Source organism: Idiotropiscis lumnitzeri, chromosome 13 (genome assembly GCF_059441095.1).
Source record: "Idiotropiscis lumnitzeri isolate Australia: NSW breed Sydney's pygmy pipehorse chromosome 13, RoL_Ilum_1.0, whole genome shotgun sequence".
In the NCBI taxonomy this organism is placed as follows: Eukaryota; Metazoa; Chordata; class Actinopteri; order Syngnathiformes; family Syngnathidae; genus Idiotropiscis; species Idiotropiscis lumnitzeri.
Window position 1 is genome coordinate 18,400,556 of NC_142403.1, and position 26,676 is coordinate 18,427,231.

General features: G+C 41.0%; 4 protein-coding genes across 7 annotated transcripts; 2 read left to right on the top strand and 2 right to left on the bottom strand.

Moving 5' to 3' along the window:
• Positions 1-868: 868 nt before the first annotated feature.
• LOC148324883 (regulator of G protein signaling 21-like) lies at positions 869-4,022 on the top strand. 2 transcript variants are annotated; one of them, XM_088313476.1, is made up of 5 exons: positions 869-1,182; positions 1,464-1,523; positions 1,800-1,861; positions 1,970-2,136; positions 2,627-4,022. In XM_088313476.1, the coding sequence occupies exons 1-5, from the start codon at positions 1,106-1,108 to the stop codon at positions 2,813-2,815; spliced, it is 555 nt and encodes a 184-aa protein (XP_088169602.1). In that variant the 5' UTR covers positions 869-1,105; the 3' UTR covers positions 2,816-4,022. The 2 variants fall into 2 exon arrangements, with proteins under 2 accessions (XP_088169602.1, XP_088169601.1); XM_088313475.1 differs by having other exon boundaries at positions 873-1,182; positions 1,797-1,861.
• A 7,687-nt stretch (positions 4,023-11,709) lies between these two features.
• Positions 11,710-13,222, top strand: LOC148324884 (regulator of G protein signaling 5-like). Its single transcript, XM_088313474.1, has 5 exons — positions 11,710-11,816; positions 11,912-12,001; positions 12,401-12,462; positions 12,714-12,880; positions 13,000-13,222. Exons 1-5 carry the CDS (start codon positions 11,722-11,724, stop codon positions 13,177-13,179), a joined length of 594 nt encoding a protein of 197 aa, XP_088169600.1. The 5' UTR covers positions 11,710-11,721; the 3' UTR covers positions 13,180-13,222.
• Positions 13,223-17,680: 4,458 nt separating this feature from the next.
• uchl5 (ubiquitin carboxyl-terminal hydrolase L5) lies at positions 17,681-22,477 on the bottom strand. Its single transcript, XM_088313050.1, has 11 exons — positions 22,233-22,477; positions 21,785-21,848; positions 21,585-21,690; positions 20,886-21,011; positions 20,619-20,680; positions 20,413-20,543; positions 19,202-19,265; positions 18,953-19,055; positions 18,411-18,524; positions 18,111-18,209; positions 17,681-17,987 (listed from the first exon to the last, which is right to left on the bottom strand). The coding sequence occupies exons 1-11, from the start codon at positions 22,306-22,308 to the stop codon at positions 17,943-17,945; spliced, it is 990 nt and encodes a 329-aa protein (XP_088169176.1). The 5' UTR covers positions 22,309-22,477; the 3' UTR covers positions 17,681-17,942.
• A 709-nt stretch (positions 22,478-23,186) lies between these two features.
• Positions 23,187-25,838, bottom strand: glrx2 (glutaredoxin 2). 3 transcript variants are annotated; one of them, XM_088313327.1, is made up of 4 exons: positions 25,783-25,838; positions 25,006-25,072; positions 24,726-24,902; positions 23,187-23,705 (listed from the first exon to the last, which is right to left on the bottom strand). In XM_088313327.1, the coding sequence occupies exons 2-4, from the start codon at positions 25,069-25,071 to the stop codon at positions 23,544-23,546; spliced, it is 405 nt and encodes a 134-aa protein (XP_088169453.1). In that variant the 5' UTR covers position 25,072; positions 25,783-25,838; the 3' UTR covers positions 23,187-23,543. The 3 variants fall into 3 exon arrangements, with proteins under 3 accessions (XP_088169453.1, XP_088169452.1, XP_088169451.1); XM_088313326.1 differs by lacking the exon at positions 25,783-25,838 and adding an exon at positions 25,587-25,776; XM_088313325.1 differs by lacking the exon at positions 25,783-25,838 and adding an exon at positions 25,157-25,578.
• Positions 25,839-26,676: the final 838 nt, after the last annotated feature.

The window sequence follows — 26,676 nt, forward strand, 5'->3', positions numbered from 1 at the left end:
CTATATGCTGACTTTGCAATAAATTTGTTCAGAACATCAAAATCAAATTCACGTCGTTAGACTACAGCAAAGCTCGTGCAGGGACGAATTGAGGATTGAAGTGCCAAACGTTGGGAGTTGGGAGCCGGCAGTGCTCAACATCGGTCCGTCCATTATCTGAGCCGCTTCGCCTCACGAGGGTCGCGGGCATGCTTGGAGTTGATCCCAACCATCTTCGGGCAGTAGGCGGGGCACATCCCGGACGGGTTGCCAGCCAATCGTGAAAGTTTCGAGAGTCGCATTCGCTTGCCGTGCGTGTTTTTGGAATGTGGGAGGAAATACCCGGAGAAAAGCCACACAGGCACGGGTAGAGAACATGAAAACTTTCTTTGATGTCAATCCAAACAACAAATATAATCCAACAATGTTCTTTTGCCCGTACAATGGTTTACTTTCCAGTTTGATTTGCCATCGTTTAATGATGTCATCGGCTAACTTTCTTGAACGTTGCGACCGAGTCTTATTCTGTTCGCACCACAAGAGTTACTTTTAGGAAATTCTCCCTCGCACACTTCATTCATACGAACACGTCTTAACAATGTTGAAATGCTTTTAGGGAAAGAGAAGGCCACAAAAAAGAGAGGCGCCATCTCCCTTCAACGAGCCGTCATACCAAAACTCAGACGCCGAATGCGACGGTCACGATTTGCCCGCATGAGTCGGCGTTTCTGTCATTTGGATCTGTTCTGCGGACTAAAAATAATGTCAACACAGCAAGCTTTCAGCCACACTGGGCTGGAGGCAGGGGGGGATTTGCAAAAAAAAAAAAGATAGCGGAAGAACAAGAAGACGTAGTGTACATCAAGAGGAGGAAGGAAGACGAGAAGAAGTACAGTGCGAGTTTGTGTTCTTTGCAAGCGTGAGGCGGGAGGAAACAGGAGGAGGAGGAGGAAGGGGTGCTTCCTCTTCAGTCTGGGCTGAGCTGCTGATGTATCCCAGCAGCCCCCGCCGAGCGCAACGGGAGACCTCGGTATAAAACGCGGCGAGCTCAGGGAAGCCTCCAAAGCGTTTGTCGGCCGCAGCATGACCCGGACGGAGAGGCTGAGAGTGCCGACGTAACAAAACAATGCCAAGCCTCATCGTGCGAGCCCCTCCACAGCACTCGATCATGGACAGAGATGACAGGAAGCGGAACAAGAACATGTGAGTCAAACCGCTCTTTCGGGCCACCCGCCTCCGCGCAATTGCAAATTGTTTGACGTGATTTCGGACTTTGCGGCGTCGGTCAGTGAGGACGCACGCACCGACATCCGAAAGCTGGCCGGCTCCTTCCAATAAATCAAGCTCATCGTGTTTTTCATTCTTTACGAGATGCCGCACGCTTACGATAACATGCCCGACATTCTCGGACAGATTCACTCGAAATGAATTGGACCCCCAGTAAATCCCGGGCTATATTTATGTTTTCTCTTCTATCTGCGCAGCGGAAAGAACTTCATGTGCCGACTCCAGTGCATGTTCTCGCACTCATCAAGTTCGGAGAGGTAAGGAGACTTCTTGAGTGTTTTGCGAAGATTTCAGTTTGAAAATAGACGACGGGCCGCTTTCGTTTCCATCTATGGTCGTACGAAAGGATCGAAACGGACGACACGTGGTGTTTGCTTTGGCACGGCGTGCTCACCAACATGCCGAGCGGCCTCAGTTTCCTGACGAGCCCCCAAATTGCTTTTTTGCGAGACGACGATGTCCTTTATCGCGCAACGTGCAATCGCAACGTTTTATTCTGCTCGCGTGACACAATTTGTGTTCTCTCACAGTAGGCTCACTTTAGAAGATATCCAACAATGGTCGCAATCTTTGGAACGGCTTCTGGATTCGAAATGTAAGTTGGGAGGATTACGAAAGATTTTTTTTTTTCGGTAGCGACACGAAGAAAGAAAAAAAAAATCATTTTTGGTCTGTTGTGTGTTTTTTTTGTGGGCATCCTCAGACGGACTAGCCGCGTTTCGCAACTTTCTGAAATCCGAATACAGCGACGAGAATATTGAGTTCTGGCTCACCTGTGAGGACTACAAGAAGATCAAGTCTTCATTCCGAATGGCGTCCAAAGCCAAGAAAATTTACGAGCAATTTATCCGAGCCGAATCTCCTAAAGAGGTAATTGAGTTGAATAATTATTTCAACCGCATGCGCACAGTCCTGGTGTCACAAAATGAATCTTTCAAACCCAAACGATGAGATTTGGACCCGATGATCACCAAGCACGAAATCCGGACGCATTTGATTTGTTCAGTGCGCGAGAAGAGGCGCGCGCGACTGTTGCTAGGACGACAGCGTGACCGTGACGACTCGGCCAGTTCCCGACTGAGAAGAACGTCGCCGTGCTGTGCCGGAATAACCTCGACACTCACCCGACCGTGCTCCGCAAAATTTTTCACCATCAAGGATCCTGGAAAAAGACGCGGCAGAGAACGTGCATTCGACTCCAGATGGATTACGTCCAAGCGGACAAACATAGATTTTGGATTTGAAAGCAATCGTTTGTGACACCAGTCCTGGAACTTTTCTGACACGCGCAAACAACGCAAGTCCAGCACGCACGGACGACCACGCGGCCGCTAACACGCTCACATCTGCCTCATTTCAGATCAACATTGATTATCACACTCGAGAGCAGATCAAAAGAAGCGTCAAGAGTCCCACCATCCACTGTTTTGATGACGCTCAGAAGATCGTTTACGGGCTGATGGAAAGAGACTCGTACCCACGGTTCCTCCGCTCGGACATTTACAGAACTCTCCTGGAAAACCTTTCAGCTGATGCCACGAAGGGATGAAAGCGAGAGGACGCCAGCGGACATATAACTCACGACTGGAATGCTGGAGCCAATTCAGCAGCGAGGATCGATCTTGTCGAAGGGAAGATGGCTCGCAAGCAAAACGGAAAGAGTCTCGAAGTCGTCACCGGGCCCTCGACTCTTGACTTGATGACCCCCTCACGAAAGGATTCCCACACTGTGCACCTGCCGAATGTGAAAGGAGACAACTCAACAACCACAACATCAGTCCTTAAAAAAAAAAAAGATCATGTGATTCAAATGGCTCCAAGTGAGTCGTTGCTGCTTTTGGCAAAAATGGAACCTCTGAGTGACTGAAACTTGCTCTGATCAACTAACAACACACACACACACACACACACGTCTCAACACACTGGATCGCAACTGCCATTATTTGCAGAGATTTTTTTTCCTTCAGGGCTAAAGGACAAGAAATGAATCCCCCTCACTTAATTCTGTGTGTATCGGAGGACGCTTCGATCTCGGAGACAGACGTCCGATTATTCTCTGCAGAACCAAATGAGCGCTTTTTTGCCGTTGTTGACGTGTTCAATGAAAGATGGGAACGTCCTGATTTTGAGGTCCGATTTCCAAACTTCAATCCCGTCTACCCAATTGGTCGTTTTTGCACTTCTGAAGACATCGTTTAGGTCAAAGTTTGCGATTGTTCCATTTCGTTATTTATGTGACACTTGAGCTCACTTTTGAGTGGAATACGAATGAAATGTTGCGCTACGGCACTCGAGACGGCGACTTTTTTTCAGTGACTTTCCTGTTTGCTGACGACGAGTGCATAATGGACGTCTACGAATATTTATTTTTTTGCAGCACACAAACATCAACGCTTGATTTCATGTTGCATGTCGCACGATTCCGAACTCAATCGGCACACGGTTCCGAGCATGCTGTCAAAATACTCAGAATTGAACATGTCCGTTTAGTCAAGGAAATTATAAGTTAAACTTTGTCTTATTTGCTTTTAATTCACATAATAATTTAGTGTGTTGCTGTTGTTGAAGTGCCTTTTCTAAAGATTATAATCAGATTAAATTATTTCAATTGCCGTCTTCCTCAGAATGAAGTGCATCGCGCTCAACCTTTTGTTTGTCTGTTGTTATTTATTATTGCCATGAAGGTGCGTGACATGCAACATTCCCACGGCCCAGAGAGGGAGGAGACACAATTCTAATGACGTCACAAAATAAATGTTAAAGGGTGTGAACATTTATGTATCTGTCTCATGTTTAAAGCACGGTGTATACATGACAAATTGTTATAGAAGAGTTGCTCGCAAGATTTTATAATCCGTCTTTTTTTGTCTTAAATAATAGAAAGATTTTTGGGGGATGTAACATAAAATGAAATACAGTGAAATACAGGAAGTATTCCCACGGACGGACCTCTGTCAAACGTCTGTGGCTCTTGTCATCCAAACGAAGAAGAACGGGAATGACCGTGGAAGAGAGAGTGAAGTGCATCAGATGAAGCGAAGCGGGATACAAATAAAAAAAAACAAGGAATCGATTCTGGCTCAGTACGATTCCGGTAGTTTACCTGTTCTTGTCGTGTGAAAAACTTCCTGCTAGCTTGCCTGCTAATTAGAGGGAGAGAAGGCTAGCTCAATAGCGCCATCTATGGGCATGGAGGACTTCTAAAGCGTCCCGCGGCTGGCTTCGAAAGTTGCGACGACATCAGCTGAGCAATGCCGTCGTGTGTGGTGAGGGAGAGGGTGTAAAGTTAAAGAGTGAGTGAGAGGGGGGAAAAAAAAAGCTATATTTTGTTCATACAGGACGTGTACTGTAGTCGTTTCCCATATAAGGAAATTCTGTTATACGGAATGATTGGACGATGCAAATATGAAAAAAATGTGCTGGGACAAATCAGTTTTGTGAATCCTAATACTTACATGGCTTTAATTGCTTGTCCTGTTCTCGGTCACAGGCCTCTGCAGGTTGCACGAAAGGCATTACTCCACCCTGGACTGGTCGCCAGTTTCTCACAGGGCACATGCAGAGACAGACAATCTTTCACACACCCATGGAAATCGACAGTCAGTCTCATGACTCGAGTGAGGTGACTAAACCGCATTACTCAGTCGACATCATTATTTGAGGTAATTATGCAAAGCGGAACGTGGTTAGCTACCATTAATTACGAATATTAATTATCACACATCGGCTTTTGCATACGGGAATGGAATTGCTTCTGAAATGATGTTCACTCAAAAAGTCAATACAATTGCAACACTGTAGAGGAAAATAGGTGAGAATGAAATGCAAAACTCTGCGGTTTTAAAGTGACAAGGGAAAGCATTGTTGATACCGTAACCACAACGAACGAGGGACTGTCAGACATGAATCGTTTAGGATTTCCCTTCTCTCACACACACGAATGAAATACTCTCTCGTGTACGTAAATATATCGACATTTAGCAGAGGTGAGCATCGTCAGTCCGTCACGAAGTTCCCGTCAGGCCAATTCACGTGGGATCAGTCGGTTCCTCTGCGTCGAAGTCTGTTCTTGACGCACTGACGAATGCATGCCTTCGGAAAAAAAAAGCCCTTTGCAGACGGCGCAAGGTAAAAACTGGAGACTGTGAATTTGGTTCCGCGAACAGCTCGACAGCCGTTGTTGTTCTGTATTCGTGTTGGTCATGTCGCATTTTATGCTATTTCCATGACTTCCGATTTCAGCGGCTCCTCTTCCTGCCCTCCTTTTCTGTGTCATTAGATCCTCTCTTTCTTCATTTGAAAAGTCCTTCAACCTTAATTTGCAACGGCCAGCTTCTGAGTGAAAAAAAAAAAAAATCCTATTCATCTCCGTTGCATTTTCTTATTTGTATTTTCCGATGCAGCGTTGATGCCGTCGTGCGAAAAGCGATTACATTTTTTTTCAGACTAATTAATCGCCAAAATTTTTGTAATTCATTGCGATTAATTGCATTTTTTTCTACAATTTTTTGTGACGCTTTAAACGCTTCAAACGCTACATTATATAATTTACATTTTGGTTTGCGTCTGTCCTACTTCAGTCAGTCTTCACAGTCTGACTTTGAGAATCGTCTGTGGTCGTGAAATATGTTAAGCATTCAAAGATTTTGTTGTCGGAGGCCATCAAGGCAGCCTTGTGCTGTCGGAAACGAGATGACACACGTCACATTTAAGGGTTCTAAAACGACCGACGCGGATATTTTTGACACTTTCTATCAAGGTCTGGTGCAAATCAAATATGAAATGAATATTTTGCACACTTTAAGCCACGCCGAGTTGTCCAAAAACACGGCACACATTCAGAACTCCTGCAGAGAAATTACTCGGTGTGTAAAAATAAAAAATTGAAATGGAAAATGGGTTTGGATTTTAAAACCGTGAGTGTAATCGAAATGAATTTGACGTTGCTGATGGTTTGTTTTTTTCTTTGAATTGAATTCATTTTCAGGGTTTGGGCTTTGGAAAGCTCTTCCATGGCGCATTGTCTTTTTATTGGGCGGATGCACACCCCTCCAAATTATTTGGTGGGGCTCAGTCAAGAAGGAAAAACTTGATCATTTAAAAAAAAAAAAAAAACACAATGTGAGGTTTGAAGCATCGATGATCTTAAGATTTTGGACATACAGTTCTGTACTTGAGATGCAAATTGAGTTGAAAGGTGAGACGGTTCGTTCTTTGATGGGGTAGATAAACCAGTCCTGCTGCAGTCGGTTTCAATTGTATTCGCTTGCCGCTTTTAAATGGGAGCGGTTCCTATTTGTTCTTCTTGTCAATTAATTTGGTCTTTTAGCGCATCTGCTTGACAGCGGCTTCCAACATTCCTGTGTGAAGTTTGCACGTTCCGTCCTTGCTTGAGCGGGTTTTCGATCCAAGATACTCCGGCTTCCCCATACATTCTAAGACGCTGAATTGTCCTTATGTGCTCTGCGAGTGGCTGGCAACAAGTTGGGGGGGTGATCCCTGCCTCTTGGCCAAAAGCTCCGGTTCTGCCGTGATCATCGCGAGAACAAGCGCAAAAGAAAAAGGAGGGATGGAAATCTTTTATTTGCATATCACCGATTTTTCAGGTTGATAAATAGAAATTTGAATTAAATCAAATTTAATCTCATGCGGATCATTTTCTTTTAATGTGGGACTGTTTATATTTCTTGCGGGATGAGCTGAGGCTTTGTGAAAGATTCAAGTTTCATCGGACTCAAGAAACTTCTCGTTTCCAGACGACGGATGTGCTTGAAAAGGCAGATGGAATCGCTCAAAACCGTGAGGCAAATCAGGAAAAAAAGCATTTTCCTATTTCGCGACCCCCCCCAAAAAAAAAAAAAAAATGCACGGAAACCGTCGAAACGTTGTAATGACGGATTTCAACAATCCCAAGGATCCCGCGACCGCTTCTTGCAGGACGGACGAAGATGTCAAACATTTCCTGTGTGTTCAGCAATGCATGATGTCACATTTTTCAAGTTACCGTTCACTATTCATTATTCACTGATTACCGTACTTTCTGGACTATAAGGCGCACCTGCATTTAGTCGCAAAAATAAATAAATAAATAAATAAATAAAAATAAATACAAAATAAAAAAATAAAAATAAAAATATATGAATAAATGAATAAATTAAATTAAATTAAATTAAATTAAATTAAATTAAATTAAACTAAAAAAAAAAAAGCCGCACCAGACTATAAGCCGCAGTTTTGAGGAAAAAAGTAGCGGCTTATCGTCCGGAAAGTACGTCAATCCCTTGCGACTTTACAAGGTCCTGCATGATGGCGTTTGGATGGGAAGCCCACCATGTTCCAACCTGGCAACGACATCACCGAGGAGACGGCGGAAAGTGTTTGTGGAGCTGCCCCAAATGAGCAGTGAGATGGTGATGGAGCTTTTTAAACTGACCGTTTCATTTGCTTCAAAATGAAGCTGTGAAAATAATTCTCCCGAGTCAGAGCAGCAACCCACGCTGCATAAAACATCACTGAAGCTTGAGCTGCTGTGGGTAGAAAGATGAAAAAAAAAAATGCATGGTGTGGTCATCGTCTCCCGGTGACCCGAACATGTGGAGCAGCCTTAAATTTTCAATAATGTGAATGTGTGACTAATGTCGCAACAACAACAACAAAAAAAGACTATCGTCATCGCGACGATTTTGTCAAAAGAAATTCCTGACAAAATGGAAACAGTAATTGTCGATGTCCAAAAAAGGTCGTTGGCTGCAAATGTCATTGCCGATTTCGGAAAAGCAACCAAAACAGTTCACGCTTACTCATTTGGAACACCATGTATGAAGGTCACACCGACAGTTGGAGCACCGAAAGCAGGGCAGTCGTGGCATTCAAATGCTTCCAGTGCGGTTAAGTTACACAATCGGCTTTGATAGCGTCTGACAATTAATGAACACAAAGTAGAATCACCAGTTGTGTTTGCTAAAGTATTGGAACAGTGAGGCCAATTCCCCGATTTTGTTTGTGGACTTTTTAAAAAAAAAATTTTAAGCAGGCAGATTTTCGGTAAAGGTTTAGAGCAATGGCGGCAATTTTCTATCGTCTGATTGGTTGATCAGATAAAGAGTCTTGTCATGACAAATGTTACTAAAAACAAATTTTCAAGGCAGACTTTTTAAGAAAAATTTATGCCAACACCGGAGCTGGCAGACTTGTTTGAAACGGGTTTCGATTCGGTTGCGTCTACAATGTTATACAAGACGATCACCTACTTCTTTTTGGCAATTACAGACTAGCACATCGGTGTGCGACTACGAGCTAGCTCTGACTACATAGTTCATAAATTAGTTTCGAGGAGCCAAGAAAAACTAGAGTGGATTTTATAAGATACAGTAAAAATAAATATGATGTGAACTGCTCCAAATGAAATTATAGTGAGGAATTTTGTAGTTGTTTGGACAAAGCTAAAGGATTAGCTATGCTTTTTTTTTCTTCTTTCCACTTGCCATTTTATTACTTTTCAAACATTTGCAAAAAAAATAAAATAATAATAATAATAATAATAAAATAAGATCCTGGGTGTTTGTAAAATGCCTCTTTTTCTTGGTGGGTTTTTTATTGCGATTTTATTGATTATATTATTTTATTTTGTAAAATTGTAACGTGATAGTGGTGGTATGAAGTTAGTTCATATTAAGTCCGTCTGTACCAACACTTTTGTAATGTTCACTTGGCAATAATGCAAAGTATATCAGATCCAGGGATCAGGGGGGGAGATAATAAAATCAGAATAATATTGTTGCATTGACATGAATATAAAATGTGATTTAAAATACTGTGTTGAATGGTTTTATGACCATTTCTGACCAGGATTTACCGGGTCCCTGAACGCCTCATGAGTTGTGTTCGACTTGCAGCTGCCACTAAAACTTAAACCATGTAAAACAAAATCGTCGACAGTACAGATTAGATTACGTATTGCTGTGTACAATATAGCTTCGATTTTTTTATTTACTCTCCCTCTCATCATTTTGAATGAGTCTTTTTAAAGTGCGTGCGTGTAATCAACGAGTGTATCTCTGGTTCACGTCATTCCTGGTCAGCCTTTTTTTTTTTTGTATATGCCCTTTAAATAGATATTTTAAAAGGAAGAAAAACAGAAAGTACAACTAAACACAATGTCTACAACCTCCCCAGACAGTGCTGGGAATCACCTTTCCTTCTGCGTCAGACTTGGAGCTTGTTCCTCAGTGGAAACTTGGCTCTGCTCGGCGTCCACTTCTAAACATACGACTGCTTACACTAAGTCTGCTCATCATAATAAACAGATGAAGTCAACGCCGTGTTTTTACTGTGGAGAGCCCCGAACCGCATTAAAGCGCGGACCATCACACATCATGTGCCATATTGAACAAAACACTTTGTCCTCCTTTTTTTTTTTTTTTTTTTTGCTCCCTACGGGATGTGATGGTGATGATTTGACCAGGAATATTATTCTCAAAATGGCAGTGATGAATTGATTTTTTTTTTAAATTTTACTATTTAATTCTGACACATTCTTTCCCAAAAAATATATATAATATTTTCATAAAAAATATCTTCATCCTCTGTGCATGCATTCAGCAGTTTCTCAGCAAACTGGACTTTGACAGTCACATTTTTACACAAACTTTCCATAGTGACTCTGATAAAAAAAATAAAATAAAATACATTAAAAAAAAAAGATAATATCCAGATAAAATCTGATGGTGTGGAAGCGTTGGTTGGAAGGGATGAACTGTCCGTGCTCATCAGTCTGTTAGCGCCTCCTTTTAAGCATTTAAACCAAAAGCACCCAGTCATTTCATTTTAATAACCCTAAAAAAAACAAAACATAAAAAACGCATGAAATGGGCTATTATCTCTATTGTTTCGCTCATGAGGCAGTGAGGGACAATTGCACTGAAATTATTTGAAGCAGAAAAACAGCTTCCAGTCACAAGTCATTCGCCAAAATGTCAAGCGCAATCACCCTGTCACTACATTTATGACATAACAGCAAACTAGCAAATAATGAAACAACTCAAACAAGGACTGAAGAAATATAATCGACACACATTTTAAATGCTAATTATATTCGCATCAGCCTCCTGCCGAAACAACGCCACACGCAGCAAAGCATACCGTAACTTTTCTTAGACTCTTCTTGTCGCATTTACAGATGAGCTCGGACCGGCGTGGCACTACGGACACGGCTGTATTTATTGCACGTCATCTCTTTGCTCAAATTAAACGCAACTTAAGATGCTTATTTTGGCTCTCAATTGCTTCTTCACACAGTTGCGTTTTTTTTTTTTTGTCTCACTCAGGACACACAGCAGCGTTACAAGATTCCATCCTGCTCCAAGTGCAAATATTTTAATTCTGTACACGTGGTATTTGACCCAGTTCGGGATGATTAAAGGGATGCCACTTCCACCTTGCAGGATAGTTGACATTGCGAAATTGGAATTAATTGTGCGCTTCATGAACTTATTAGAGGTGAAAATGAGGCGCTCAAGCAAGCCTCATTAACGTTTCCTTCCAAGCGTTCCTGCAATAGCTAACGAGACAACACCTCAACCTCGCCTTGGTTACCGCCGTGCAACATGTGCCATACAAACATCACAACTCAAAGTTGCGTGGAGTGCTTAGAAACATTTTGGAGCACAATGAAATGATCGCAAAAGGCGAGGAAAGTGTTCGGCATAAGGAGTTATTTAAAAAAAAATTTTTTTTAAGCCCAAAAGTGACATGGAGGGAGAAAAATATTTTTTTTTCTAGTGCAAACCAGAAAATCAAGCCCCCAGATTTTTTCTTTTGGGGGGGGGCACAAGAATCTTGTTGGTGCTTATAAAAAAAAATTCTTTAGGGTCTCCGCAAGCATGCATGTAAAACAGGCATAATTTTTTCCCTTGGCGCTGCTTTGATATGACATCTTATCACGATGTCAAGACGTCAAAGCTCGAAGTGAATCATGATTTTTGGAGCCGTACGCCGTGTGATTCATTACAGATGATTTCCGCACATTGTGTTCAAAGAGACAATTGAGTAATTACTCGCGTCTCAGATCCTGATCAAATATGAGGGCGACTCCTCAGTAACAGGGCGGCATGTTGTGCACAGAGCGTGCCGTCAATGGTCGTTAGGCGGGAAAAAGGGTGTGTGCCGAGGCGTGCTTGTGGCGCAAGAGAGAGCAGCACAAATTCAAATTTAAACAAAAAAAGGTTCCATATGAATAAAGAAAAATCTCTTTTGTGGAATAGTTTGGGATGCATCTTGCAAAAACTCACTTGCAAGGAATGCTGGATCATAACGATGCTGGTGCTTGTTCAAACGGGAGAGCCAATTGCGTGGCAGGCCCGCCTCCTCCTTGTCAGCTGCAGATCAGCGCTGGAGGCAAACTATAAAGTTCGGCACCAGGCAACAAGTCAAAGCAGAGCGAGAGGAGACAGAAGCATGAAGGAGGATTTAACGAGCGCGTCTCACTGGAGCATGGCTTTCACTGACGCCACCAAACCAAAAGCGCCGTCCAAAGAGGAAAAAGGGATCAAGTAAGTTGGAGTCGCTTCATATTCAACATGTTGCACGTCTGCCTGGTACTGCCATAAAACAAAAAAATGTATTTATTTGTATTTTTTTTTTCCAGGGGGAGAAACTGGAAAAACAAAATAGGACTCCTCTTGAAGACAAATTCAAATCATTCCATATCAAACCTAATGAAGAACAAATCACACAGGTATATTTATTTTATATTTTTTACATTTATTTTATGCCGCATATTTGATGCATAATGACTGTTTTGGAATCAATTTGATTCATGGAGTTTTTTTTTTTTAAATGTCATAAAGACGGTCCACATAGCAGGGGTGCCCAAGAGCTGGTTTAGATGTCTCGCCCCTCCTACACATCTGATTCAAATGAGCAGCATCGTTATTGCGATGTTGCAAAGCTTGCTGATGAACGGATTATTTGAATCTGGTGTGTTCGAGGAGGGAAACATCTGGAAAACCGGACTTGGGCAATAGACGTGCATTCAAATATTAGCAACCATCATTTTTTTTTTTTTTTGCATCTCTTTAACCTTGGCCGTGTGTGTTCAAAGCAGCCCACTTAATCGTGCTCTCGTTTCCCTCAGGCTGACCGTGGATGACGTGACCCAATGGGCGCAGTCGCTCGACAAACTCCTCAGTCATAAATGTAAGCAAGCATCATTCAACTGCAATTCGCTCGCAATTACATAAGCGAGTCTCAAAGGTCGCACATTTTTTTGTGTGCTCACTTTTATTGCCGTCACTTAACTCATTCGCTGCCATTGACGGATATAGACACCCAAAAAAAAAAAAGACCTTCATTTTAACCTGGGCTGGCATTGAATGAGTTAAACGACGCCCGAATGTCGCCTGGGCTTGAAAATGATGTCGCTCGTGTTTGTGGGCTTCGCCCTACAGATGGAAAGATGGTCTTTTGCATCTTCCTCAAGACGGAGTTCTGTGAGGAGAACATCGAGTTTTGGAACGCGTGTGAGGACTTCCGCATGCTCTCGTCACACCAAGAACTAACGTCGAAGGCGAACAGCATTTACGAGGAGTTCATCAAAAACGAAGCGCCCAAAGAGGTGAGCACTAATGAAGGTCAACGGATCGTTTTCTGTGCAGCGAGAGTCACTTTGAGAGGATTTCGTTGTACAGCGAGCGATGCCCGAGTTTCATTGCGAGCGTATTTCTTGCGTTGCAGGTCAACCTCGACTATTACACAAAAACCAAAATCATCCAGAGTCTCGATGAGCCGAATGTGGCCAGTTTTCTGGCAGCCCAGCGGAAAGTCTACAGCCTGATGGAGAACAACTCCTACCCAAGGTTTATCCACTCGGACCTCTACAAAGAAATGTTGGTGGCGGCAAGACGACGACATTGACACTCAAAATTTTGTGTATGGACAAATAAAATAACCGAAGGGACCTGAAAACTGTTTCTGAGCATAAACACAGAAAACAAGTGTGGTAAACACAACTGAAGCTGTTTTAAGCTTCTTTACTTGTTTTTTTTTAAATATTTTTTTTTAACGACATTTGCATAATGAAGCAGGTTGTTCCAGCCTGATGAGACTCATGTTATTTTTCATTTCATTTCACTCTGATACTTTGACCACATAAAATGTGATTTTTTTTTTTTTTTTTGTACTTTATATTAATTCAACGACTTTAAACGCCACTTCCACAGTTTATTGGAAGATTTTTTTGTATTTCATTATTTGGTCTTGCATTGTGTGTGTAACAGCACTGTGTCATTAAAATTAATTTTTCATTGGAATTTTGTCCATTTCTGATTATATTTTAATTTTTTATCATAAAAAAAAAAAAATATATATATATATATATATATGTGTGTGTGTGTGTGTGTGTATTCCAACAAAATATATATTATTAAATGACCGATTATTATAATCATTAATAATATTTTCTAGTAGCAGATGATGGACGTGTCATTCAAGGGTCACTGAAACAGCATTCCTCCTCTTTTGGTAAAATTTCCATTCCATCAGCTTCGTCATCATGTACTAAAATAAAATGTTTATATTTGAAATGGAGGGCGAAAACTCGGACCGATGGAAGACTGTCCCCTGAGGTGGTTACGCATCTGCTGTCTGATACGGAAGCCATAAAGTCATTGAAGAGGATGACAGTGTGCAGACGCGAGGACGAGGCTCATTACGTGGCAACAACGGATGAGCTCCACTCATAATGGTGAACTTTGATCGCGGTGTTTTTTAAAATCACCCCTGCAGGAGGAGATTCGAGGTTGGGAAAAATAATGATTTTCAGTTCACAAAATTGGCAGGACTTTTTATCGACATGAGTAGATCTGTCGTTTGTCTTTTTTTGTGTATCTCGGGCAAGACTGCTAAAGTAAAGCCTCTGCTTACACAACAGCATTTAGAAACCATGCTATCGTTACATCTCGACTGGATTTCAGAAATGCACTTTATTTTAGAGTCATCGAAAATAAATCCCTCCATCGAGCGTTTCCAGTTGGGCCATAATGCTGCTGCTGCTGGCCTGCAACCTGGAGCTCGTAGGAGCCAGCAGATACTTGACTTCTCCGAGCTCCTCGACCTCTGCATAACTCCCCGGGGCCTCAGGTCAATGGACCAGCCGAAACCTCGTCAGAAAATGGATTTTTATTCTTTGGGTTTCGACTCGGCATCGTTTTGGTGTGTCATTTTCTGTTATTAATGTATTGTTTTGATTTCATATTCTTTATGTAGAACACTTGAAATGCAGCTGTGGTTGTTTTGCATCTTCATGCCAGGTTCACACACTCTTAAAATGTGGGTGTTCCCTGAGGCGACTCGCCTTGACGCTTGGCCAACATATTTGAATATTCGAGAAGTCAGGACTCTCCAGGTCTGCTCTTTGCCGGCAGAAATATAAAACGGGCTGTTGAGATTGTCGAGATTTTACTTGGTCCACACGATAGCGTGCGCCATCTTTGGCTAATTGGAGTAATTAGCCATTAGCATTAGCATCCAGAACGCTATTTTAATATGTAACAGCTTTCTTCAAAAATGTCATCTTTTTTTTCCTCATATTTCTATACGCCAAAATCAATCTAAACATTTTGCTTTTGAATTTTTTTGAGGCATTACAAATACAACAAAAAAAGTTATATGAACGGTACATTGCTGCCAAAAAAAATCATCATTGCCTCAATCCTCCTGCTGAAAAACTTGCCCGCGTAGCCGCGCAACATAATGAATCCATTTTGGAAAAATGACAAGGTGGAAAGTGTGATGTATTGTGAAGAGTTTCTGGATGCACGTATTCATCATTTCACAATACAAGTGCAACGGCGTTGAGTCAACCTTTTTGCAAAGAAGAAGAAATGCAGAATGGCGAAACAGTCGCTCATTGTGAACGCAAAGTTTGTTTGCTGTCAGCGCGGTTGACATCAGATGAGATAATAAAAGCTTGTGATCTGTCGGAGGCCTTGTAGGAAAACCTGCAGGTTCTCATTCCTTCCCATGAGTTATCTTGATGACAGCACATCGCATCCCGGTTAAGTGCGTAAACACGGGTGCCAAAAATAGGCTCGGCGCACATTCTACTTTGCAGCCAAGTCACCGATCACGAACATGGACACCATGTGCACGGGTGGAGTTTGTTTTTTTTTTCTCTTGGTATTTTTTTTAGGAGGCTGCACGTAGAAAGGGGCGTTTGCGCCGTTGAGGGAGTGAACACAACCGACTTAATTTCTGGCCAATAACAGCAGCTCTACTCATTCGCTTTGAATTTAATGCAGGGAAGACGCGCACAATCTTTAACATTGCGGAAGTCGAACTAGATTTACTCGAGTCCGCGCAGAAGATCAAAGCACAAAATGTTTAAAAGGAACTGCAAGCTGACCTGAACGGGTGGCTGATGTAAAATTGGCCAAGGCGATCTCTGTTGAGAAGTGGCCACATTCCACCCAGATCGTTCATGTCTGCGCATACTTTGTTGCGCCACGGCCAACAAAGCGGGTGGTGGGATGGTGGCTCGAAATGGTCTTGGACCAAAATCCACGCGAGATGTACTAGCCCCCGACTAAGCAACCAAACCGATCTGGTGACTGGGGACGGGTCTCTCGTGCGTTCTCAGAAACAGAAACAAAGAAAGTGAAGCAACATTTAGCCGCTATGCTCGCCGCATAAGTGAGGTCTGTTCATATTATTTACCTGAAGGCTAAAAACATGACTGACTACGGTAGCATTCTCATGAATTTATCCTTTTTTCTTGTTTTAAATAATTTTATCTCGACTGATGCTTGGTTTGAATCATTCGAAATTATTTTTGGATGATAATATTTCTGCAATGTCATAATAGTTTGTTTCCCTTCCTGTAATGCTTTAAAGCAACTTGAAGATGGAACGTGTTATCCAAATAATAAACAAGGCCTTTTATGACCTGGAACGAGAATGAAGATTTACATGTTTTTTTACGCAGCGTGCACGCACGTGCGCTGTGTATAAAAATAGAGTCACGTCAAACAATCCTCACACAATGACGCACGTGCGAATAAAATAAGAAAATTCCTGCAGGTATGTCTGAGCAATGCGTCATAGATCAGAAAATCAGTTTTGACTAGATTCTTCCGCTTTACAATTAGCATTTCAAATATCTGCTGAGTCATTTTACCGAGGACAAATGACATTACTTTTTCCATTCATTTGTTTGGGCTTTGTATTGCAGATATTGTCTCTACAATTAAGTTGTCAGGAAAGTCAGAAAGCAGTCAGAAAAGGCAAGCATGTTCTGGCAGTCTCCATTCAAATCTGTCATTTCGGCAGACTCATGCCATGTATGAAATTGTGGGTGGATCGAGCGGCCATTAAAAAAAAAACAACAACAAAAACACATTGTCCAACCTTGGCTTCTTTCTCCTGCCTAAACTTCTTCGCGTTCCGTTTTTTTGGCTACCGGACTTCGAGGGCATCTAGCCGTCTTCGCCCCCACAGACTGATAACGTGAAAAACTGTCTGGTCTCCGCAGGCTGGAGGAGTGGACGGAACCATTTGATGTGAATGGAAAAGGGGAGGCGTCCGGAACGTTTCCAAAATAAATACACTTATTGTTGCCACCAATGCATTAGAAATGCTAATGGCTAAGGATACGTTTATTAGTGAGTGTCATATTATTTTGTCCGGATTATAATTTCATTAGGAGCCCTTCTGTGCCCCTTTTGATCATGCGCCCCTTGAATCCTTCTTCTTATCCCCCCTTTTTGACGCCCCAGGCCACATTATACCAACCGCCAAACATTGACGTCATTTCTCGATGGTCGCTGGGGCAAATCCACTGGCCATGACAAAAAAATAAAAAAAATCTTGGAAGGATATTCATTTGAACTGTTGCAATTCTGCCAAAGTCAACGGTGAGCAAGCCTCAAGTACTCAGATCCTCATAAACCTACTTGTTGCCACTTACATTTTTTTTTTAGTCGAATGCCAGCTAAAGTTAGCTAACTCGTACGCGGCGTGACCACAAAATTCCCCGTCCGTTTCCAACATTGCCAGGCTTCTTTCGTGTCATGAATACACCATAGAAGAAGAGTCCCATCAGTCCACGTGCGAAAATTCCCAGCCGACAGACGTAAATGCACTTTGAGCCTTCAAGATGAGGAGATGAGCATCAATTTGATCTTTGTGAATCCGGTCAATTCCATAAAAGTCTCTCTTTTCATTTTGTCGAGTCTGCTTCATTTTCATGATCTTTTTTTTTTAGTTAATATGAGGTCCAGTTGAAAATGTCAGGGGAACTTGCAGCGAGACATCGCTGTTCGTTGTAATTCCTCTCGTTCACCAGCAGGTGGTAGTCAGGTAATCATTGCACTATGGCTATCAAAAATATATATATTTGAGATAGAAAAGAAGATCGCAGTTTACAAACTTCTTGACATTTTTATTATGAAAATAAGACAATTTGAGCATGTTTCCTTCAATCATGCATGTAATCTGATGAACACATGGAGAGTCTCTTCTGCTACACCTGAACCGCATTTCTGAAGTCGGAATGCACACAAATACCAGGAAGGACGTGCTGCAGGACCCCCACGCCCATTGACGCGAATATGGCAGACGCACACAATCTGGATGTGGGTCACAATCAAAATCATGCCTGCATGTGTGTGTGATGATTACGATTACTTGGCCTCCTGAGCTTTTTTGGCACTCTGTTTTTCCTTTGCCTGGTTAAAGAGAGAAATGGGGTGAATAAGATTAATTTCAAGTCAAGTGTGGCAAAAAACACACAAAGGTTCTAATCACAAATGCATTCAATATACATTGCCTGATTAAAAAAAAAAAGTTACCTTCTCCACCAAAGGTATTAACTGCTGGTGCTCGGCCAATGTCTTCAATAACTCCATAATGAACGGTAGATAGTTGTGCTTGCGTCGAATGTTTTCAACCTGTCACAATAAACAGAAAGGAAAGGAAAAGAAGGGTGTGACTAAAAAAAGACTCTTAAGAGGTTACAACAATAATAAGCCGGCGGTGATTTATGACCAGTGAACACACGCGCATGTCAGAATAAAAACGCTGGCGTCAAGTATGACGAATGTCAATTATAACAAATGACATTTCCACAAAAGTGCTGAGTCGACACCAACCTTATATCTTTTCAGTTTCTGATTTTCTTCCTCGATAAGGAGATGGTACTTTGCAATCTCTGACTGAATGGAGCTCAGAAATGTGCTGCTCTGATCCGTGTCCATCGGCTCATCCTGGAAATGAGCCAGAAAAAAAAAGACATTTTGTCCGACTAAGATGAAGAAGCGCTTTTGGCGTTTTTGCAACTGAATGAAGGTTCTGTCATTTTCATCTGTAGGCAAGATCAGCGTTAGTCGATCACTCGGATTTCATTGAACACAGTATTGAAGCAAATAAATAAAAATAAAATGAAGTGTTTCTGCTGCGCTTCAGGCGTGCACCGGGCGCGGATTGTCAGAATGACGGCGCAAGAACACATTTGTTATGGAAGAAAGAAAGTGAATTGCGTAAGCGAAGACAGTCGACAAAACAACAATTTTAGGCTCCAGGTGAACAAGGAGTCAGCAACAAGAGCAACAACCGAGGTCAATAGTTCGTTTATTAGGGGGGGGGGGGGGGGGGGGGAATCTCAAACCTTATTAAATGTTCTGCGTTTCCTCACCTCAGTAAGCTGAGTCTGCAGCTCGGCAATCTTCCTCTCATAAATCATCTTCCGGTCCGACACGATGGCCATTAGATTGAAACGAATCTCGCCTTCACTGTACCTGAGACAAATGCAAATGGGTCACGTTACTGGACGGGAATAAAAAATCAACTCTGGAAAAAAAATGTCAAATGCAGAGGTCACATTTCATGTACACATGTGGACATGAAAAAGGATATTTGATGCGTGTTTAGTGGAAATATTCACTTTTGTATTCTTTTTTCAATGACAGGACGTACGGCACTGATCCAGTCATCCTGGTTGCAGGCACCTGGCGGAATGACAGAAACGAGACGAAATTGGATGCAGGGTGGTTGGGACTGGCTCACAGGTGCGAAACACGTAAAACAATTCAGAAAAATATTGATTGGGATCGAGCTTAAAGGCAACACGTTTCAACACGAGGCAAAGCATCATCACGCCACCAATGAAAACAGTAGAAGGTTACATAAATGAAAACTAACCAAAATAAATGAAACTGAAATTGAAAAAACATTTTTGTTCACGAAATGAAAAAAAAAAAAGATTTAGGAAAAAGAAAACTTCACTGAAACTACATTTTTTAAAAATGTGCTTCATTTTCATCTTGGGCAATTTGGTTAATACATGAGCCTTCACGGTTGATTTTAACGGCACAGACGTTTCCGAAACGGGGAGAAGGTCAAACGGTAATCTGGGAGTTGTAGTCCTCTTAATGTTTGTCGCACAGTGACATCATCAAGTAGCAGCCAATAAAAAAAAAAAAGGGAGCCAACAAATGACACCAGAATCGCAACGCTAGGAAAAAAACTTTTTTTTTTTTTTTTTTTTGCTTCAAACATGAAAAGAATATATACAGTATAGAAAAAAATGCGACACTGTACATCCAAAGTTTAATACTTCTTAATAGTAACTGAACCCACAAATTAACTTTCGCAGTCGTCAACTTGGCAAACAAGACATCTGGGCTTTGTTATAAGTAGGCCACATGCACGCCTGCATCTGATTTGAGAAGCGATAGACACGCCACTTACTGTCATTCAAAGTCTGTCGCCTGTTAAAAGCGTAAACTGCATCCTGTATTATCAAAATGTTTTGACAGATTTATTGTTGAATTTTCACTGCAAAATATGGCCTTTTTTTCACAATTTTTTGAAAGGCTGTAAAAGGCTTTAAAAAAAAAAAAACTAATACTAAACCTAACTAAAGGTTTTTGAAAAAACTAAAATAAAAACTAACAAACCCGCAATGAAAACTGACTACATTTTTAAAAAACTTAACAAAAATGAATGATAATTAAAATTCTAAAAATATAATAGATGTGTCTGTGTCAAAAAAAATAAATAAAAAAAATAAAATCAACGGCTGTGACTTTGAACTTTTTTTTTTAATGCCACTGACGTGGTGATGAGACTTTTATGTTCTCCTTGCATGCTTACCGAGGTCAATGGGCCCTTCTCGAAGTCCATCCAACTCGTAAAGTCGACCATTTACAGGAACATAACTCACAAAGTGAAAGGCATCCTCGTCCTTTGCGGTTGACTTTGCATCAAACTCAAACATTTGCTGCCTACAAATGATTTAAAAAAAAAAAAACAGTTAGAAAAAAAAAATGTCCCAGATAAAACGCAAGTTACGTAGTTACCTGGCAAAGCCGTTGTGAACTTGTCGGATAACTTCGGAGTTGCTGAGAGCCAAACCTTTCATCTGAGGGCCAAACACATCACAGGATTATATAATTGACATTTTCCCACTTTTTTTTTTTTTTTTTCCAATTACAATGGACCAGGCTGACCCACAAAAAGAAAAAGTGTGTTGAGTTACTATCAGTAAATATACACAGCTCCGAAAGCTGCACACTTTGAATTTCAAAAGCACTCTCCATTAAATAATTGACGACGAACGAACATACTGCAGCATCAAAACTTTGCGAAAACTCTCTGAACTCGCTCAGCGTGTCTCCGAGCAACATGTCGGGATGGGCGCAGTTGAGCAGAACGCTGACGATGGCCTGCGTGGCACAAGCGTTGTTGATGACCTGAAATCACAAAAAGGCCATCAAATGAGGGATTGAAAGAGAATGCGCTTCCAATTCGCAATTGCTCATTTGTGACAAAAAATTAAAGGCAATAAAATGATCTAAATCCATACATAGATATTAAAAGTACTTCTGTTAACATTCCATTGATCAGTTTAAACCTATAATGGAAATAATTATCTTCAAACTTTATTTTACTTTTCTGAGTAAAATGGAGCGGACCAAATTGTATTCCACCGTGCATTTTACAGTTGGAAAACTAAATAGATTCAAATTTCTGTGAACAAGTAATTGCCTTGTGAACCTCATTAGTTTTGCCACCTAGCGCAGTTTTTTGTTAAGCTTTGGAGGAATTTTATTCAATTAACATTCAACAGCGAGACTGTAAATGAGCTATAATTCAGTTTCTCACAAATATATGCTTCCAGTCCTCAATCAGAACTGGCAACTGAGAACGTTATGTGTAGTTGCATATGAGGGTAGAGGCCAGAATGACACATGTTGAAGCTCTTTAAACATTCGGTAGTAACTTTATATATAAGAAAAAAAAAAGTACATGATGGCGGTGTCTACCTGTTTGGCAAAGAAGATGTGGTCAAGTCTGGAATCCTGCACAATTGATCCTGCTGGCTCTTCACCCGCTTGCCACTTAAACAGGAAGATCAATCCATGGACAGGCCTGCAAAAAAAAAAAAAAAAAAAGCGTAAATGAAAATTCATGTTTTGATTTGGAATGCGAGCGTGAGATCGGCGCCATGATTGATCGATCATACTTCAAGTTGTCAAAGTTCTCTGGATCCATACTCCAGATCTCTTCAACCTGAGCACCTTTGCAGCCTAGAAAGACGCAAAAGGAAAAAGTAATTCACTCTTGGTACATTAAAGCGTGTAAAACGGGGGAAGGAGTTAAAATGGAGTGGCTCAAAAAAAAACAAAAAAAAAGCAAGCGATGACTTTCACGCGCCGTAGATTTGAACGCTGAGTAATGCTAACCAATTAGCTTGTTTATTGTTGTCGGAGCTGCTGCGCGAAAACCTTCAACATTACAGCAAAAATATGGCGAACATGAGACTGCGCTGCTTTTGAATCGGGTTTCGCTTCGTTTTGCAAAACGCACAGCTCGACGTGCAGTTTCCCCGTGAGCGCAAGTGCAGCAGGCTACAATTGTTAGCCACCTGAAATCAGCACCATTGAATGTGCAAAGCAGTTGAAATGTCTCACCGAAACCTTTGATCAGCTCCGTGAAGACTCCGGGGTCGCTCTCCATGAGACACCACTCCCCCGCACTTGCAGCCATGATGAACGATGTTCGGTCAAGATGCAGAGCACATTTACTGGATGCGAAGCTAGCTTACTTCTTGCAGTCGAGCTAATGTCACGGGCTGCACGCAGGATGGAGACTGCCACTGTGCAATGCGAAGGAGCGAGGGTGCGCTCGTTTTGGTGCACGGCGTACACAGATTGGCGGCGGCAATTTCAGACTGGACTTCGTTTTTGGATTCGATAGTTTTCATAGAAGTTTATGAATATACGTCACCTAATTTTATAAATGGGGTATCTGTTACATTATTCTCACTAAATTCGTTTAACGCTACTAAATCGAGTGACCCATTTTGAAAAAACAAAATGAATGGGAAATATATCAACAACGATACGCAGATATGCTGTGCGGCCATTCAATAAATAAATAAGAAAATAAAAATATATAAATATGTGTGTGTGTGTTAGGCTTGTAAAAGCGTTAATTCTGGAGATGAATCTAAAAATACATTAACGCAGTTAAATATTTGAACTCATGTTTTATTGACTTCAGACATTATTTGCAAAGCTAAATTCAACCATATGAGCACATCATCTCAGAACAAAACACAGAGGTCAAGTTACCACTGGGCCTTGAAAACCAACACTGCTGTAGTGTGGTGCTCGCGGGCAGAACTAAATGTACTGGAGAAGTTTAGAGAAATGAAACAGAAATGAGGTCAAGAAAAATGCCTTTAAAGATGACTCAGTTCAGATTGTATTCAAGGATAAAAAAAAGCTGTTGGAGCAGTCTTAAAATTAAAATATACTTCATATTTGGTGATTTTACAATCGCAATTAGTGGTTGAAAATGTTGATAAATTGCAATTAATTCCTGAAAATACGGTCAAAAGTTAACACATCACCACACAGTCATTGCATTTTTAAATAACATTTTATTTGTTATTATGAGCCCAATGAATTATACTTCTCATAAAGGAGCGTTATGTTTGATTTATTAGACAACACAGAAGATGCCCGAAACCCGCTCCCCACATGTATGGAAGTAAAACATTATCACCTATTAGTTTTCAGTGACGAGAATTGTGACGATGTGCGGGCTTCTTCAACAAACGTAAAAGTTGAACTATTTTAAACTCTTGGATGAAAATGTGTTGCATGACTACGTATTCAGTGCACTTGGATAAATAAGACAAACAGTCTTCAACAGCATCCAGCTTGAAGAACAAAATTTATAAATACATAATTGAAAACAATTAAAAGAACGGTTAGTCATTTTGCAGATTCAAAGTGTCCACTCCCAGAGCCTTCGAACTTGGGAGCACAGCACGGAGCGCACTGATTGATCAAGGGCACTAACTTGCCCTGCTGATGGAGCTGTTTGGTATCGGAGCCACCGCCGATGCAGTTTCCGTTAATAAAGACTCTTGGTACCTGAACACACACACATTTTGTCACTATTAGACGTACATTAGGCAGGACTTTAACGATGGATTTATACTGCAGATCCAAAAGCTCAATTATGATTCATTGTCACTTTTCAAGTGACATCCCGATACGGCTGCGTTAAATCGGCAGACAGACAAATTGCGCATACAAGCATCATTTTGTCTCCACTTGCAGTTGTAGTTTACATTTCCTGTAAATCAGCTCGAAACTTGACATCGACAATTCTTTTGCACATTAACATTTTTTGGGGGGTTTTGTGAGTCATTTTTGACTTAATAGGAAACCAGTAAGCACTCATAACTTTAACACTTTTTCTGCCATTAACATAACAAAATAAATATGTTTTTGTGTGTTACTCTACGTTTTAGAGATCCGATAAATCAAAGTAAGTCATCAGAATTTAGTTAAGACACTCTCGTCACACCTGGACTGCCTTTAGTTTTTAATTCCATGAGGACGATGGCCACATACGGTTACGTTGGCACCATATTGAGCATTAAATTGTTCATCAACGACAATACTGGATATGGCGAAGCAGCGTGATGAGAAAAGATGCCTCAATCTTGTGTTGCTAGGAGACGCACAGAGCAATTGTTTAACAGTCAAAGGCAGATCTCAACATGTGACCTTTCACAGGAAGATGGAACAATTATTTCAGATTAAATTTGGCCATTGTAACATTTTAAGAAAATAATTTGCAGAGTCGCTAAACGAACCATTTTATGCTATTTAAATGTATTTATTTAGATCAAATGTAGGAAAAATGGCAAAAACACACACAAAACTAATTTTTTTCCGCCTCACATGCAGATTTTGTGATACCACAATGACAAGAAAAACTAGTCTCCTTTGTATGAGTTATACCTCTTTCAAATGTATATTGGCCAGAGACTTAAAAAAAAGCCATGTCAAATATACAAATGAGTTCGTATATACTGGTATTTTTTTTCTCACCCCTTTTTTGTCTTTTTCTGTCCCCCAGAGGCATCATTCTCCCATTCTTACCGTTCTGGCACCCGTCATCTGAGCTAAGGCCTCCTGGAGACTCCTCCCATCATTGTGTTCATCAAGCTCGATGACTTTGTAAGTGGCACCTATTTCATTGAATACATTTTTTGCCATTTTGCAGTACGGACATGTGGTCTTGGAAAATATCACAACGCAGTTCTGTGACACCAATTCCTGAAAAGTTGAAAAATACAAACTGTATCAATGAAAAACAACATGTTTCAGTGCAAACAGATCATTTTAAAGATATATAATTACTAATGAATGCGCTACTTACATGGACCAACTTAACACAAGCTGTGCTGGCTGCTCCTCCTGTTGTGGAGGATGCCAAATTCCCCATTCTGAAACCGATGCAAAGCAGTTACTTGAAACAAGCGTCCACAACATTGACAACTACAACTGGCATAGAAAGTGCTTCTAATAACCTTGAAAATGGCACGACATCACATGAATTAGTGAAAGTGAGGATGAAATAGAAGTACAAAATTGTTGATTGGAACTTGCACAGATCCATGACTAGTGGCTATGTAACTGACGCGTTTGGAAAATGCGTTGCTTCACTCGTTTTCATGTCGTGAGCAAACTACTTTGCACAAGCGTGTTGCATGTGGTTAATCCAGGATTAGAAAACTCAAGTGGATGACGTAGTGAACACCTTCAAACTTGACCACCACCTCACCTCACTTTACCATGGCGCAAAATGCCACGTAACAGGACTCTGCAAATCAGATAATCAGTTCAAAATCGCTGGGTTTTTTTTATTAATATTTTTTTTTATTCATTAAACCCCCCGTATCTATTACGTGTATGATGCTGTGTCTCGTTGGATAATAAAACAATTTGGCAAGTAATGACCTTCGACAGCGGGTCCATGCCGCTCGAGAAAAACATCCAGCTCGAGAGAACATCGACAAAAAAAATGACAAACGGCCCCAAAATGTTGAGCAACTTTACCGGACGAAACATGCAGTTAAGTGTAAAAGGGATTCTCGTCATGAGATCGCGCTCGTGAATGTTGTCACATGTTTGTTTACGTTCACTTGAAGCCTACCTTACATCAACACCGGAAGTAGTAACTGAACGTCTTCCCGTGACGTGTTGTGTGACGTCACAACACACACGTGGTGGTGGTGGGGGCGTGGTCGCTTTATAACGCTTGAGGGGAAAAATCTTATCGCTTGATACATTTGCAATATAGTTTCGGAAATTTCATTTTTTTTAAGATAACACCGTGTGTTAATGTATTTTTGTGACATTCGTTTCCCAAATTTGTAGATAATAAGAAATAAATCAGATTGTTTGCATGTATTGTGTTTGTGCTCATTTGTTGTTATTTTGACAAATGTTATTGAATTGTAAAATCGGATATTATGTCAAGAAATAAAGTGAGTGACTAAACATATATTTTTTTATTGCACCCAATGTCCACACATAAAAAAAAATCAAACAGACTTTTTTTAATGCATCCACCTTACAGACAAGAGTAATAAAAAATATGAATCACGAAGACTACCTTAAAGCAGTATTGCCTTTTAAAGGGGAAGTCAAGCCCCCCAAAAAATTCTGAATAAGAGATGTTCTCCTCAGTTCCACTAGTCGAAACACGGCATTCAGAATAATATTGCGTTTGAAGATTATGAGTTAAGCAGTAAAATCACCCCATTTTCAACATGTCAGGGGGCGGCCATTTTGTCACATGCTGTCGACTGAAAATGAATTCACAGTTGCTCAGTGCTCAGATAACGACCAATCATGGTGAGCAGTGATTGGTCGTTACCTGAACCCTGAGAAACTCTGATGTCATTTTCAGACGACAGAAAGTGACAAAATGGCCGCCTGCGAAGATGGCTAAAAACTGCTTGAGAACAAAGACGACTGAGTAAAGATGTAGCTGCTTGCTGCAATAAATCAAAAGTGAGGAATGAAGACATTTCACTCTTTGCTT